This window comes from Protopterus annectens, chromosome 9.part0 (genome assembly GCF_019279795.1).
Source record: "Protopterus annectens isolate FY-2018-M chromosome 9.part0, PAN1.0, whole genome shotgun sequence".
Classification (NCBI taxonomy): domain Eukaryota; kingdom Metazoa; phylum Chordata; order Ceratodontiformes; family Protopteridae; genus Protopterus; species Protopterus annectens.
This window is the reverse complement of record NC_056743.1, coordinates 1,532,613,335-1,532,629,484: the sequence shown is the minus strand read 5'-3', so window position 1 is coordinate 1,532,629,484 and position 16,150 is coordinate 1,532,613,335. Positions and strand designations below refer to the sequence as shown.

General features: G+C 44.7%; 1 protein-coding gene across 2 annotated transcripts in view; it reads right to left on the bottom strand.

The window, feature by feature from the left end:
- Window positions 1–16,150, bottom strand: part of DHX16 (DEAH-box helicase 16) — a 983,432-nt gene that overhangs the window by 661,363 nt on the left and 305,919 nt on the right. For both annotated transcript variants that reach the window (XM_044084487.1, XM_044084486.1), the window contains exon 7: window positions 7,753–7,974. In XM_044084487.1, the coding sequence (XP_043940422.1) occupies window positions 7,753–7,974 (222 nt within the window). The remainder of the gene's footprint in view (window positions 1–7,752; window positions 7,975–16,150) is intronic.

The window sequence follows — 16,150 nt, the reverse complement described above, 5'->3', positions numbered from 1 at the left end:
CTCTGTGAGACTGAAAACTGACTGCACTTGCGTCACTGGGTCCTTGTACATAGCTTGTACTAATTCTGTCAATGTTTCTGGTACTCTGAACCCCCACAGGATTGACCAAATCAGCTTTCTTGGAACCTTGTCATATGCCTTCTCCAAGTCTAGGAATGCCCAAGCTGGACTCCTTCCTCATCTCTAGCTTCTTCTCAGCTGATCTGAAGATTTGAAAGATTTAGTTCTGTCAGTATAGTACTAGAGTTGTCTGTGGACATCCAAGGTATGGAGTACAGTTTCTCCTTCATTTTTAGGTTCAGGAAAGGGGAGATGGATAGTTTGGCTTAAAGTAAACTCAGATATTACTACAGGCATAAAATAAGGATTAGTTCTCAAAGAAACTGTGTCTCTATGGAAAATGAGATGGGGTTGACTCACCATAATAGCTTGTAATTCAGACACCCTTCTTGCAAAGGTCACAGAAATCGGTAAACTGTTTTCTATGTTAAGAAGATCAAGTCAGCCAGGTTAGCAGGTTCAAATGGAGCAATTGTTAGCTTCTCTAACACAAAATGAAGATTCCAAGAAGGGAACACCAGTTTTTTTGGAGATGTCTTATGCAAAACCCCTTTCAAAACCATTTTGACATGAGACAGCACTGAAAGAAGAGACTCTATGAGCAGACAGGCTGAAATGGCTGACAAATTGAACCTTGACATAGGAATAAGAAATGCCAATGGATAGTAACTCAAATATTATCAAACCAGAGAAAAAACAGCCCTGAATGGGTGCTGGTTATGTTGTTGGCACTAACCAGAAAACCTTTTCCATTTGCTAATACACAGTTTTCTAGTAGTAGGCGTTCTTGCCTACATTAGTACCTTTTGCACATCCTAAGCAAACAGGAGCCTAAAAGGAATTAAGACCTTATCATCTAGGCAGTAAACCGAAGTTGAACTGAAGTTGATGGGGTGCATCAAAAACAACCCTGTTGTTGTGTGAATTATTTTCAGTCTATGAGGAAGCTTGTGGTAATTGCCATTGGCTATTTCCAGACAAAGGAAGAACCACAACTGCTTGGACCAACATGGAGTTACCACAATAACCTTGGGGAATTCCTTCTGAATCTTCAGAAATACCCTAGATATTAGGGTGAATGGTGGAAAAGCATAACAGAACATTTATGTCTAAGGAATTGAAAAGTTGTCTGTCTTCCAAGCATTCTTGCATGGAGATCTGGGACAGAATCTTGCCAGTTGACTGTTCAGAAAGGAAAGAGAGGTGTACTTGAGAAACTCCCCAAACAGGGATCAAATTTTGGAAAACTCCCTGATCTAGTTTCCATTCATGAGGGTCTGCCCTGGCTCTGCTCAGGTTGTCTGCCACACATTTTTCTCTGGTGGAATTCAGGATGATTGTAGAGTGAGATTGTGTTATGAAGCTATATCCCACGCTAAACATGGCTACACTGCAAAGGTGGCATGACTTGGTTTCCCCTTGCTTGTTGATGGGCACCTGACTGTGGTATTGTCTGTAACCACTTGAAGACGTTCCAGGGACCAAAGCTAGTTCAGAGTTGAGTGCATTGATCATGGAAAGCATCTCCTTGATATTTATGTGCTTGCATCTGTGCTTGGTGTCCCACACCCCCTGTACATTTACTTCCACCTCAATGTAAGCTAACTCCCTTTGAATGGGTGGAATGTCTGGGAGAATTTTTCGGATTGGAGAGGGCTGGAAAAAGGGAATAATATAACCCCTGGAAATGATTAAGCACCCACTGATCGGAGGTGAGACTTACCCAGGCTAGTGGGTGTAGGGAGGGTAGACCGCCAACTGTCTCCAGGGTAGGGCAGCCAGGCAGTGCTTCAGGAACAATGAAAGGGCTTCTCAGAGAAGGGTTCCCAGGAGCCCTGGTTCTGCGGACACCCTCTGCCCCTGAGAAGGCATTTGCCATTGAATCCCCTTCCCCAGCTAGCTGAAGAGGATTCCTGGGGAGCATCCTGAAAGGAAGACAGTGCTCCGGAACCATATTTTCTTACATCCCCTCGGAGTCTTAGAGGAGGACCACTGGGGATTAGAAAATTTGATCCCTAGAGCAGAAAGAGCCTTTCCTTCCTGCTCACTACGGGTTAAGGTTTCTTTAACAGATGGATCAAACAAGGTGGAGCCGTCAAAGGGGGCAGTGGTAAAAGATGCCTTGAATGGTTCTGCAAACCCGCAAAGATGAAGCCAAGTGTGCTGTCAAATGGCAATAACAGTGCCAGCCACTTGAGAGTTGGCCTCCACCGCATTGGAGATCAATCTCATAGATGAATTAGCCAGGGTGGTCAAGGTAGAAAAATTCAGAGAGACTAGGTTAAGACTTTCTGGAGGCAACAACTCTGTAAGGGAAGTGGTAAGCTACAAAATCAAATCCCTCTGAAGCCGGGTAAAGTGGGCCAAATAACAGCTTGCTCTCAGTCTGAAAGTAACTGAAAGAAAAACCAGTTTTTCAAAATGGTCTATCGCCTGGGACTCCCTGTTCGGAGGATGGACCATGGAGCTTTGTTCCACTAGCTCCTTCTTAGTAGCAGTGGCCACCACAATAGCATCTAAGGGAATTCCTTTACTCCATCTCTGGGGCAGTGAGGAGTTTGTCTGCTCTCTTAGGCACCGGTTCTGCCATGTTCAGCTCCTTCCAAGCCCCGCTGGCAATGAGCTCCACCAGCTTGCCAGCAGGGGGGAACCAGGAAGAAGATGGGCACATCCTGAAGGCCTTCAGAAACATGGACTCTTCCATAGATGGGCAAGACCACCTGCCTTTCTGCTTAAGAACTTTGAGGATGTCTCCAAAGGAGACCTCCTAGGGTGGGAGCCTGGGGGACCCATCTCCCTCCACAAAGTCCGTGTCCTCAGTGAGGGGACTCTCTGGGGGAGTCCAAGTGTCTCCTCTTGTACAATGTCTTCCAAGGGAGATCCTCCATGGTGGGATCAGGGAACGACTCGGAAGAGACAGGTACCCAAAGTGGGGCAGTGCCCATCTGAAGGCTCTCTCCGGAGAGCTGACCCTGGACGGATGATGAGACCTCAGTACCCAAACTGCAGAAAGGCTGGGGGCGACCAAGAGAAAAAGGAGAGGTAACTGCTAGGCTGGAGAAGGTTGTCTCTATGCCCCCGGAAGTCTGACGGGCTGGACAAAGCACCTCTCCCCTCCCTTGTGGCCAGAACCACCTGGGTAGGGGGAATGGACCCTGACACAGCAACAACGTCCCCTGATATCGGCCCCAAGCTGTTCAGTGCTGAAGCCCCCAGGGAAAGGGAATGATATGAAAACTCTGGGCCCAAAACCCACCCCCAATGAACTCGCACTGACCCCTCTAGGGTGAGGCGCACCCTGATCACACGGCAATGGAGCAGAGCCAGCCAGGGACCCAGATGGAGTACAAAAAATAATAATACTATACCCAGTTTACCTGTCGTTGGAATTTCCCTGGTTCTGACATTCCAAACCCTGATGGATTGTAAGAGAAGAGAGGTGTCCTGTCAATGGGGAAGGTCCCCTAGCTGGCAGGGCAGAGGACAGAAGCAAGCCCAACTCGATTTGAGCTTTGAGAAAGCTCACCATCCTATCCATGTCTGAGGGGAGAAAACTTTGGAGGACCTGGTAGAAACAGAGGAATGACCAGACCTAGCAGGAGATCTGACCCTGGATCCTAAACCCTGCGGAGCCAGGAAGGGGATCTGTTTCTATGAACTGGATCTGACTGCCTAGGTGGGGAATTGACAATTATAGGATCCAACAGGTCAATCGGACCCAATGATCTGGTTGGATCTGAAGACTTGAAGGGAGTGCCCGACGGATCTGACAAGCTGGTCAGAGCTGGGGACAGCCTGTGACCACTTGGATCTGATGACCTCCACTCCGAGGAAGTCTTGGATCCGAGAGTGATCCAAGGCGCTCAGAATGGTGGATCTTGGATCCAGAGCTAAAGAGGCTGGGCTTGGCTCCAGGATCTGCGATCCAAGAGCCTTGGCTTCTTAGATTGCGAATAAGAACCCCCCCCCACAGGGGAAGGGGCCTCTTCAGGGGCTCCTGAGAGGGCTTGGAAGGGGGGTCCGAAGGCAAAGGACCATCTTTAGCCAAGTCCTTCATGAGCAGTTTATTACGTCACTCCACGAGGTCCCTGTGGTTGAATGCAGCCCAAATGTCATATTCAACCTCCAAGTGAGCTGCTCCTAAGCAATAAAGACACTCCTCGTGCGAATCGGAACATGGCATTTTCAGACCACGAGGAGCATCTCTTGAACCCAGAGGGTTTATCAGCCATGTGCCCCAAGACACATATGCACACACACACAAACTAGCAACCACACATTAGACAAATTTAACCGACAAAAAGGAGAGCTACTTAACCAAGAAAAGCTACTAACTTTTTTTTTTAAACTAACTAGAGGAAGAAAAAAGCCCCCGGGGGAAAAAGGAAGGGAAAACCCCACAGAAAATACAGCTGACTAGAATAACTAGACGAGATGGGAGGGATATGGATAAACTACCAAGAAAGTACAAGGACTACCCAAAAACTAACTTGAAAGCACTACAAAATAAAGAATAACTCCAAAACGAAAGCATTTATCTGACTGCAGCTAGAGCTCTGAAAAATCACATTTGAGCATTTCCTCTGCAAATGAGATCTGACGAGTAAACAACAGCAGGGAATTATGGGAAGGGGAGGAGCTAGAGCTCTGGATCTGTCTGACAGTTGCCGGCTCGGCTTTGAGGTCGGATCAAAGACCCATCTGTGATGAATAATGACACGGATATCATCAGATCCTGAATTAAACCCCGAGCCAGACACAGTAAACTATTCATATCTAAAGAAATTTGAGGTCGAGTAGTTACATGCTTGGTTTTCTGTTACTTTTTGACAGGAAAATTGGGCCAACTGTGTTACAAATGGCAACAGCAGCCTCCCCAGGGAAGGGTAACCACATTCTGACACACCAGGGAAACCTTGTTCCCCTCTCCCAGGACTGACAAGAGTGGCTCTTCCTTGCCCACTGAGGCAACTCCAACAGCTGCAGAGCATGTGGCTAATCCCTGGGTCCACAGTGGCTCTAGGTGTTACACCAGATGGATCCAGGATAAAAGAGGAGTGGCACGAGGATCAAAAAATGGTGAAAGCAAAGTCACTCACCTGTGGCTAGGGCAAATTGCTAACCTGCTGTGGTGGCAAAGGCGGTTTGCTTAATTTTTTTGGCTGGAAGAATGTCCAGACTGCCTGTGGGACCAGTAGTTTGTTCCATGGTCAAGCCAAAAATTGTTCCTCTTTCCCAGGGAAGACAAGCAGTAAATGCTGGTGAACACTTATCAGTCTACAACAGTTTCTTTTTTGACAAAAACACAATAAAAAGCTTTTTTAAAACACTATGCCAACTCCACAAAAGTGAAATAAACAAAATTTCTCCACAAAAATATGTCAGCTACTTAACAGCACTTAAACTGACAGGAAAAATGAGTGCGCCATTTAAAAGTAAGATAAAGTCTTCTGACAGTCCGTTAAAACACAGCACTCCTAGCTTTAAAATAACTTTCGCAAGGAAAAAAAAAAGTGATAAAACAGAAACAAGAATGAGGAAAGCTTTCCACTCAAAGGGAACTTTTCTGTCCAGCAAAGGAAAAGCATAAGTCGACCCTTGCTCCTCAAAACAGCGTACTCTTTAATGTTAGTAAAGCTTTAAGAGCTTTGCACCAAAACTTGTCTTCTAGTCACCTCCGCTAAAGCTGCCTGACAGTTTGGGAGCATGGAAGGTGCTCTAAAGCTTTAGAAGGTGGACAGTTGTTATATCCTATGCAGGATATAACCTATATTGCTAAAGCTATTGCAGCAATGATAATATGATGACCATTTTGTATTACTCGAGTATTTAAACAGAAAAAAAAAGAGAACTATCAAAAAGTCAAAAACAGATTTGGTATGCCCTGAGCTAAAAGGTTTTAATTCAAGAATGCAAATATTTAAAAGAAATCTAGTTGTGGTTAGTAGGAAGTAGGCTACAAGCTGCCAAGAAGCTCTTGTTACTAACTATGCATGAAAATACGAAGTGTAAGTTGGCCTCACATTTCCCTTTGCTAAGTGTAATTCTTTCAATTTTCCTAAGCATTATAATTAATGTGATATACTCATTGTTCCCTATCAGAAGTGGAAGACCTGTAAATGTGAGTCAGACAGATACAAAAGGTACATTTTGCCAGCAAGGCCATAGTGAACATATGCAGAGAGCAGTACCTCTCCTTACCCCACCCTCCTCTGACTGACTGGCTTACCCCTAACTGGGCTATCAGTCCAGGGTAATAGTTAATGGAGCATTCAACCACATTCAGGATGGGAACAATGAAGCATCCCAACTCTGCAGTATTTGCTTCAGACTGCAAATACTTTTTTTATGCCCTAAACTTTCCCAAGGAGACTATGAACAAACACCCATGAGTATTCTACCTATGAAACATTGACATCCGCCTTTCCTTCAAGTCACTTGTGAGATATAATGCTGATCTCCAGCCTCCGTTACAGAAGAGCACTGTACTGCAAAAACTCACACCCTCCATTCAAGATAGGTGAGCTAGCCATCAGCTGCTCAAGCCTGCCTCTCCCCAGCCAGCCTTCCAAATTCCAGGATTATTAGTCAACTCAGGTTACCAGCTTCACAGGTGGAAACCCTCCTCCTGTACTAACAGTACGGATGCAAAAAGTATATTTTGAATATCAGGTAAACATAGTGAACCTTAAAACCTGCACTGGGGTGTGCATACCTCTCAACTTCTTAAAGCAAGAAATCTGGACAAAGCCATAAATAATAGGGGGGGGGGGACAAAGGCCCCAAAATAGGGACACTTTTTAAATACTGTACTTACAAACTTAGAAAGTTGACAGAATAACAGGTTTTGCATTAGCATGGATTTTCTGAAGGATATGAAGTCTGAAACTCATATGCCCAATATTACTTTCTGAATTCAACCAACCCGCGGTGGTGGTGCTGCGGTAGCATTGTCGCCTCACAGTAAGACGCTGTCCGGTTCGATTCTCAGCTAAAGCGTCTTCTGCGTAGAGACATGCGTGAATGGGCGTACCTTTGTTGAAGGTTGTGCGTCAGGGCTGGTAACTCGGCACGTAAAAATCAAGTACCAATCATTAGCGGACCGGAGTTCTGCTGTGGCGACCCCTAACCGGGAAAAGCCGAAAGACACAAACAAACTTTCTGAATTCAACCATCAATGATTTGCTGGAAAATCACAATTTTGAGAAACAGACCAAAAATATGAGTCAAAATCTGGACATTCTTTGAAAGTCTTGACAGCTGAGAGGTATGGAGGGGTGTAATTTCTCTTGAACCTCCCAATGTCAGGGCCTAAAGCTTCCACCTCAGCTACAAGTCCAAGACTGCAGTACCTCAAAGGGAACTGCAACTTATGACATTCACCATACCTGCATTTGTCTTGTTCTGAGGACCAAAACTGCAGTCCCCACAATTTCAAATCGAATCTTACCCACACCTGATTAGCAGCATCACTTGTAAAGATGAATTAAGTGCCACTTACAGGCCATTTACAATTTTTGTACAATGATTACTAGCTGTGTACAAATTACATACATTTTCAAGCCCCCCCCAAACCTGCTCCAGTACAAAAACTATCAAGTAATTGTAATCATCTGTAGAAATAGATGCTTTATGTAAATCTCCTTCCATGCATTCAAACATCAAAGCGCACTCATGCACATTTTTATTCACCTTTTCTACAGTCCCCTTTATTTTGGCAGAGCTGACAAAATGAATCATCTCATCCTCCTCCATTACGTACTCGTACTCCTTCTGCTTGTTGTGCTCTCGGGCGTCTCGAGCTCCAAAGCGTAGCACTGCTGCTCCCATGTGCTCCTCCTCCCATCGCTTTTGCTCATCTCGTGGAGCAAATTTGTCATCCGCTATTGGCTCTTCATAGCGGTCAGGAATTTGCTGCAAAAACAACAAGACATTGTCATATCCCACAGTCCAGCTAACATTCTGTGGTTACTAAAAGTGCATATCAAAATGTTATGTGATATGATTTAAAAAAAAATTCATAAAACTAACTTCTTGGATACAAAGAGTAAATTTACCAAGTTTCTAAACCTTCCCATAGAACATGTTACAGAGCTTTACATGTCCTAAAATGTGAACGATGGCAAACTGAGTACAAGGTAATGATAAAATAGTGAGAAACAATGAAGGTAGCAGTTAAGACTAAACCATACAGAACATGATGGCAGATTGCAATGTTAGGGCAGGCAGCTCAAATCTATACAAGTCACAAACCTTCAAATAATAAGCTGTTAATTCTGATAAAATATTAGTAAATACCAAAATTCACTGCTATACTTTTAAATTATTTCAGAGGGGGCCCTCACCCACATCCCCCTGCTACTCCTAAAGTACAGTTTTGTACCTACCATAAATGTAGATGTTCGAGTGCTCACCCTGCTGCAGTCATCACACTTGGGTTATCCTGCCATCAGGTGGTCCTGCAGTCGGCCTGAGTTCCAAAGTCTTGGTCCGGCATCGGTTGCGGTCGCTTCTTCCCTGACGTCAGTGCGCCAGGAGTATACAAGAGGCATCTGACGCCATTTTCTTCAGTTTTTCTTGCCCCAGATGTCAGGTGCCCCCAATAGGTAGGCAATATATATATTACTATATAAAAATGTACATATAAAAATAAAACAACACCTTCAAGCACAAGCAAATACACCACAGAGGTGGTATAGATAAGTCCAGCTAGTTCAGAGGGGATGGAGAGAGGGTAACCTGGACTGCAGCAGGGTGAACATTCGAACATCTACATTTATGGTAGGCACAAAACTGTACTATGTTCATCGTGTTACCCTGCTGCAGTTATCACACTTGGGTTGAATCCCAAAGCTAAGGATGGGTGGTGGAGTTAAACAGGGTTAGAAGAAGCTAGTAGGCCCAGCAAAACTGCAGTGGCAAAACCAGCTCTAGTCTTAGAATAGAGAGGTAAGTGATAGTGTTTGGTGAAGGTGTGCACTGAACTCCAAGATGCAGCTTCCAGAATATCCTTGGTTGGCACCCCCCTGAGAAAGGCTGCTGATGTAGCTGTAGCCCTGGTGGAGTGGGACCTAATGTTAGCAGGTACCGGTTTCCCATGATGCGTGTAGCAGAAACGTATGCAATGTCCTATCCATTTTGAAATGGTCTGTTTTGAGATAGCTTTTCCTTGTGATCCTGCAGCATAGGCTACAAAGAGCTGGTCAGATTTTCTGAAAGCCTTAGTTTTATCCAAGTAGTAACGTAATTGCCTGTGAATGTCCAAAGGTTGCAGGAGTCTTTCTCCTTTGTACTGGGGATTTGGGAAAAAGGTGGGCAAATGAATGGTTTGGTTTAGGGCCACACTGGATACTACCTTTGGCATAAAGGAAGGGTTAGTTCGTAGAGAGACTCTGTCTTGATGAAAAAATGAGGAAAGGCTCCACTGCCATTAGTGCCTGTAGCTCTGCGACTCTTCTAGCTGAAGTTATTGCTAGCAGCAGGGCAGTTTTCCATGAAAGAAATTTTAAATCAGCTGAAAAAGCTGGTTCAAAGGGTGGCAGTGTAAGCTTTTCCAGAAAGTCGAGATCCCAAGTAGGTGTTGGTGCTCTCCTGGGCGGTCTTATGTTCTTAGCTCCTCTGAGGTACTGTCTTAGGAGTGGATGTGAAAATAAAGGAGGATCCGTGTTGTAATGAGCTGAAATTGCTGAGGCGTGGATCTTAATAGATAAAAAGGAAAGTCCTTTGTAGAATCTGAGGAATGTTTGGATCAAGGGGATTCTGGCCTTTAGCCTGGTTCCAGGCGCAAAATCTTTTCCATTTGTCTGAATAGGTTTTCCTGGTGCTGGGCCTTCCTGGCCTCCAGAATGACATCCATAACAACTTTAGGTAGAGTTGTTGGCTGGTTGTTTAGGTAATTTGCCATGCAGCCAGGTTTAAAGTCTTGAGCTGGCTGTGTAGAATCTGATTGTCTCGCTGGGTGAGGAATTTGTGGTAAAATTCATGGTGGGCCGTGGGCCATGTTCCTTGGAATTGGATACCAGTGCTGGCGTGGCCAGTCTGGTGCAATGAGTATCATTTGTGGCCTCTCTAATCTGACTTTCAGCAGTACCTTTGCTAGAAGAGGCAGTGGAGGAAAGGCATACACTGTTAATATTTTCCAATTGAATGAGAGGGCATCCACTTTCCAAGCTTGTGGGTGGAATATCCTTGTGCAAAATTTTTGAAGTTGGTAGTTTTGGGGGTTGGCAAACAGATCTATGTCTGGGCGTCCCCATTACTGAGTTATCATTGCAAATACTTGTGGATCTAGTTTCCACTCATGGGGATCCATGATGTTTCTGCTTAGGTCATCTGCCAATGTGTTTTTCTTTCCTGGCAGGAATTGTGCTTGTAGTTGAACTTGGTAAGACAGTGCTGTGTTCCACAAGGTCATTGCTTGCCTGCATAGAGGGTAGGAATGTGTGCCCCCTTGCTTGTTTATGTACCACATTACTGTGGTATTGTCCATCTTTATTATTAGTTGTCCTGGGTGTAAGAGGTCCTTGAAAGCTGTTAGGGCATTCTGTACTGCTAGCATTTCTTTTTGATTGATATGCAGATGCCTTTGATCTGTAGTCCATTTGCCCTGAATGCACTGTCCTGCCATGTGTGCTCCCCAGGCATAGTCTGATGCATCTGTTGTCATAGTTTGCCTGGCTGTGGGTAAGGTAAAAGGCTGACCCTTGTTGAGGTGACATGCCTGTGCCCATCATAGAAACTCCTGTTGAAGGCAGGGAATGAGTGGTATCATTGTTTCCAAGTTGTGGCTGTGCCGAGTCCATACGCTTTTCAGGTACCATTGTAATCTCCTCATATGCAGTTTTGCAAATGGTATTAGTAGTATGCAAGATGCCATGAATCCCAAGGCCTGCAGATTTTTTCTTGCATGGAGTTGGGTCTTTGTTGCCATTATTTTGAAGTATTGAGTCAGCTGTTGTTGCTCGTCTGGCGTGAGATAAGCCATCTGGGCCGTTGTATTCAAGCTGGCACCCAGGAATATTATGTTTTGTGAGGGCACTAGTTTTGATTTCTTTTAGTTTACTGTGTACCCTAGGCAACTTAGAAGGTGTTTGACAAATGCCAGATGCTTTAAAACAATGTCCTTGCTTTCTGCTTGAATAAGGCAGTCGTCCAGGTATTGGTATATTTGAATTCCTCTTTGTCTGCAGTATGCAATTACTGGTGCCAGGCATTTTGTGAAGACCCTGGGCGCAGTAGATAAGCCAAAGGGCAGTGCAGAGAATTGATAATGGGTTGAACCTGCAATGAAGCGGAGGTATCTTCTGCAATTTTGTCTGATAGGGACATGCAAGTATGCCTCCTTGAGGTCCAACGTTACTAGCCAAGCCTTCTTGCTCAGCATGGGAAGAAGCTGCTGTAGTGTTAGCATCTTGAATTTTGGTACTTGCAGATAGGTGTTCAGAATTGAAAGATCCAGAATGGGTCTCCATGCTTTGTCCTTTCTTGGGACTAGAAAGAGTCTCGAGTAAAATCCTTGTCCTTGCTCCTGTATAGGTACCTGTTGAATGGCTCTCATGTCCATGAGAGCTGTAATTTGTTTTTGTGCCTCTGCCCATTGATTTGGTGGCAGGTTTGGCATTCCTTTTATCCTTGGCAAGGTATGAAAGTGGAATCTGTATCCTTGTGAGACAATGTTTAGGACCCATTTGTCTTTTGTGATGATATGCCAGTTGTCTGCAAAAAGTGCTAATTTTCCTCCCAAGGGAGCTGCCAAGAGAGATTTGCTTGGTAGTTTGAGGGTTGAGTCATTGTGTTTGTCTTCTGCTAGCTTGGAGCCTGTCTTGTCCTCCTTTCTGGGTAGCAGTACCCCATTGGCGAGGTTTGTAAGGGCCTTGTGACTGACCTCTGCCCCTTGGGCGTCTGTATTTGCCCCTCTGTGATCTGTCAGAAGCTGGAAAGGACCAGTTTTTTGTTGGCCAATTTCTGCTGAAATGAGGGGGTTGTACCTGTAAAAAATCCTTGACCGTCTGCATAGACTTTGCCTTATCCTCCATTTTCTTTAAAACCTCTTCTGCTTTGACACCAAATAATACATCCTGCTGTAAAGGTGCATCCAATAATTTTGCTTTAACATGATCAGGTAGGGTTTGTTCTTTTAACCAAGCATTCCTACGTATGACAGACCCAGTAACAGCTGCTCTACATGAAGCTTCCAGTGAATCAAATCCGCTTTGTAAAGTATGTTTGCCCACCTGTTCAGCTGCATGCAACAGATCCTGCATTTCCTTGAATTCAGACTGTTCAGAATGTGTGCTCATTTTTTGTTTTAATTGAGACATTAAGAATTGCTGATATTTCAGCATGTGAAACTGACAATTTAATGCTCTCATAGCCAGAGTAGCTGAGGTGTATATCTTCTTTCCCCATCTATCTAGGGCTCTGGAATCCCTTTCAGAGGGCACAGGATTTTTAGCCATAGAAGCTTTAGCCCCTTTGGGACCCTGGGAAATTGTTTCTGTGTCAGCCACAGGGCTTTTATAAAGGAATTTGTGTGAGTCAGGTATTCTGTAGTATCTGTCTGGTTTGGCTGGAGCAGGAGGTAGAGAGTCTGGATTTAGACTAGACTCCAAGTAAACATCATCCACAATGTCTAAAACTGGAGGGATAGCAAGTGGTCTGTGCTGGGGTAGTAAAAGGAACTCTCTGAGCCTTTTCTTAGAATCAGAGTAGTCCTGGCCTTCCCAGTGGAAATGTTCCCTCATGGTATGTAAAGTTTCCCCAAAGGAGTAGTCTTCTGGGGGAGATGCTGAGGGAATAGAGTTCTTCAGCATCAGTGTCTTCATAAGGGGGAAAAGCATAATCCCGTTCCTCAGAAGAATCTGAGGAAATTGAAACCTGGTCAGAGGAAGCATAATCCTCCTCTTGTCTTGGTCTTTTATCTGGAGGGGGATGGGAACCCCTTATTAGGGTAATCAAATCTTCAGCCATCTTAAGCATCTGTTTCTTAGGCATGGGGCCTTGAACTGGAGACTGATGTACAGTCTTTTTTAGTTTTGATGGAGTTTTAAGCTTAGCATAAGATTTAATGGTGAGTGTAGTCGGTCTGAAGACATCTTCTGCAATCGAAGGTGTTTCTACTGCACCGGGATCTCCTTCTGCTCCGGTGTCGGAAGGGCTTAATGAAGATGGCTGCGACAGCCTAGCACACTCCGCTTGAGAATCCGCAGCTGTCTGGGGTTCCAATTCTGCGGTCGTCAGGGGCTGCGTAGGCTCCTCACTGAAAACCAGAGAACCGGCGACAGGCCCAGCAGAGGCCTCGGAGTCTGGCTTGGTACTAGGCTGCCTGTCCTTATCCTTGCGTTTTTTATGCATGCCGGTCGTCGGCTGCTCCGATGGCATGATATAATTAAATTTCCTACCAAAGTAATGTTGTGTGAAGTCAAAACGGCATTTGATAGTTCGTTTATTAAACCTAGCACAAAACCGACAACCTGTCACATCGTGGTCTGGGCCCAGGCAAGGAATACAATAAGAATGGAAGTCCTTATGAAGTATTTGCTTCCAACAAGAAATGCAATTCTTAACTTTTTCTGACATCGGACTGAGGCAAGAAAAGGTTCCCCAACGGGGTACTTAGCTTTATTGAAGACTTCGGACTGAAATGCGATTCGAAAATCTCAGGTGTTGGCCGACCGGCACTTGTGAACTGCTTCTGCTTTGGGCACCGCGCGGCAAGAAAGACTGAAGAAAATGGCGTCAGATGCCTCTTGTATACCCCTGGCGCACTGATGTCAGGGAAGAAGCAACAGCAACTGACGCTGGACCAAGACTTTGGAACTCAGGCCGACTGCGGGACCGCCTGACGGCAGGATAACCCAAGTGTGACGACTGCAGCAGGGTAACACTATGAACATCCCTAAGGTCACTATCTCACAACAGGTGGAATTTTCCACAGTAATGAACATCTACATGTAGTACACGTAAATTCACCTTGTAGTTTCACTATTTTTGTGGACCCAAATTACTGTGCTCAAACTTTCAAAAGACACTGAGGTGACCTGCCAGCTGTAGACCACCACTAAAAAGGTTTTTATGCAGTAGTATTACTGTTGATAAATTAACTGTGGCTTTGTTGACCAATACAAAAACTGTTTTTCTGTACAGCTCAAAATATATTAAATATTCCTTCTGATATGCAGCTCAAGGCAACTGCAATCCAGATGCTGGCAGTAGCTGTTCTCGACTGTCATGCCCCTAGTCATACTATTAGAACCAAGATCAATGCTGCACCTTGGCTACAAAATCACACTCAGGAATAAAGCATGGGCCACCTCCAGCACAACAAAAATCCTACCTGACCAACTTAAATTTAGACAACTAAGAAATGATGCCAAATAAAGCCATAACTTTAGATAAAAAGAATTACTACTGCCACCTAAGTACACCAAAATAAACCACAGAAATTCTGGGCAGGAATAAATACACTCCTCCACCCAGGTCAAACCCCCCCCCCCCGCCTACCAAACAAAAATGCCCAGAAAATATTGCTAACCTTTCACACCTTCTTCATTGAAACTATCCAATCTTTGGCTAGCCAACTCACTCCCACCGGTTCTAATCCAAATGCAGCCAATCCAATACCTATACTGGTACTTCCTTTAGTTTCCAACCAGTCTCCACTCAACTCATTAAGACCCTACTTAGGAAACTAAGGTCCACCACTCTGGCTGCTGACCTCCTTCCAGCAGACTACTTACAAAAAGGCTGCAAATGCAATTGCATACCCCATCTCAATCCTAATCAACCAAACCATATCAGAAGCTTCTATCTCCACCATATGGAAAATCTCATATGTCATACCTCTTCACAAGGGGGGCAAGTTCCACCAACTGTCTAACTTCAGGCCCATAGCAATTTTGGCACCACTAGCTAAATTTATGGAGAAGTGCGTTCATATTCAACTCATGAAATACCTCACACAGAACAAATTACTGTCCAACTCTCAACATGGGTTTAGGGCAAATCACAGCGCTACATCAGTCCTCCTCTCTTTTTCTAACATTATAAACCACAACCGTGACAATAACAAATGAACCTCTGCACTCTTTCTAGACCTTTCTAAGGCCTTTGACATGGTCAATCACAAAATGCTAATGAACACCTTGAAGGCCTTCACCTTAAACAATCAGGCGTTCCAATGGTTTGATTCCTACCTACAAGGCAGGCACAACAGGCAGTTCTGTGGCAGGGTAAACTATCCTCATGCCTCCCCATCAAGCTTGGAGTCCCCCAGGGGTCAATACTAGGTCCCCTTCTCTTCTCCATCTTTATAAACGATCTTAGCACAGTCATACCAGAGGCTACCTGCATTCAATATGCAGATAACAACCTCGATTTGTTCTGCCATCACCCCAGCAAATCATACTACAATAACCCAAAGCACCTTTAACTTGGTTGAAAAATGGCAATGAAACCAACGTCTAATCCTAAATCCCCACAAAACTAAGTTACTTCTCTTCACCCCTATGTGTAGGACCACCCCGCCACTCTTCAGCATAACAGCTATTTAATGGTACCATCATCTCCCCAGAAACCAAAACTAAACTTTTGGGTGTCACAATTGATAACCTCAGGTATGATGTGCACATCAAACTACAAAAAACTTGGCTCTCTCTATAGGATCAAATCATTCCTCATTCCACCGGCAAAATTGCAATCGCCCAATCCCATCTACTATCTACCCTTCTTTATGACTCTCCTTTTGAGCAAAACTGATCTTAATAAATTATCATCGTGTTACAACCATATTGCCAGATTTGCTACTGGCACACCCTACCGAACCCACCACTGCCACAACCTAAATCTCCTAGGATGGCTTGAACTACCTCACCTTCTACAGCTCAACCAGCTCATAGTTGCCCATAAAGTCCTCTACTGGCCAGAAAATTCCCCTGCCCTAAAAAACAGGATCCTCCCCTACAGCAACAATCGACCACTCCACTCCTTCACTGAACTCCTAGTTCTAACAATCAAATCCAACAACACTGCTGGTGACTCTCTCTTTGCCAACTCTGTCAGAAAAAAATGGAACTCACTACCAGCTGACCTG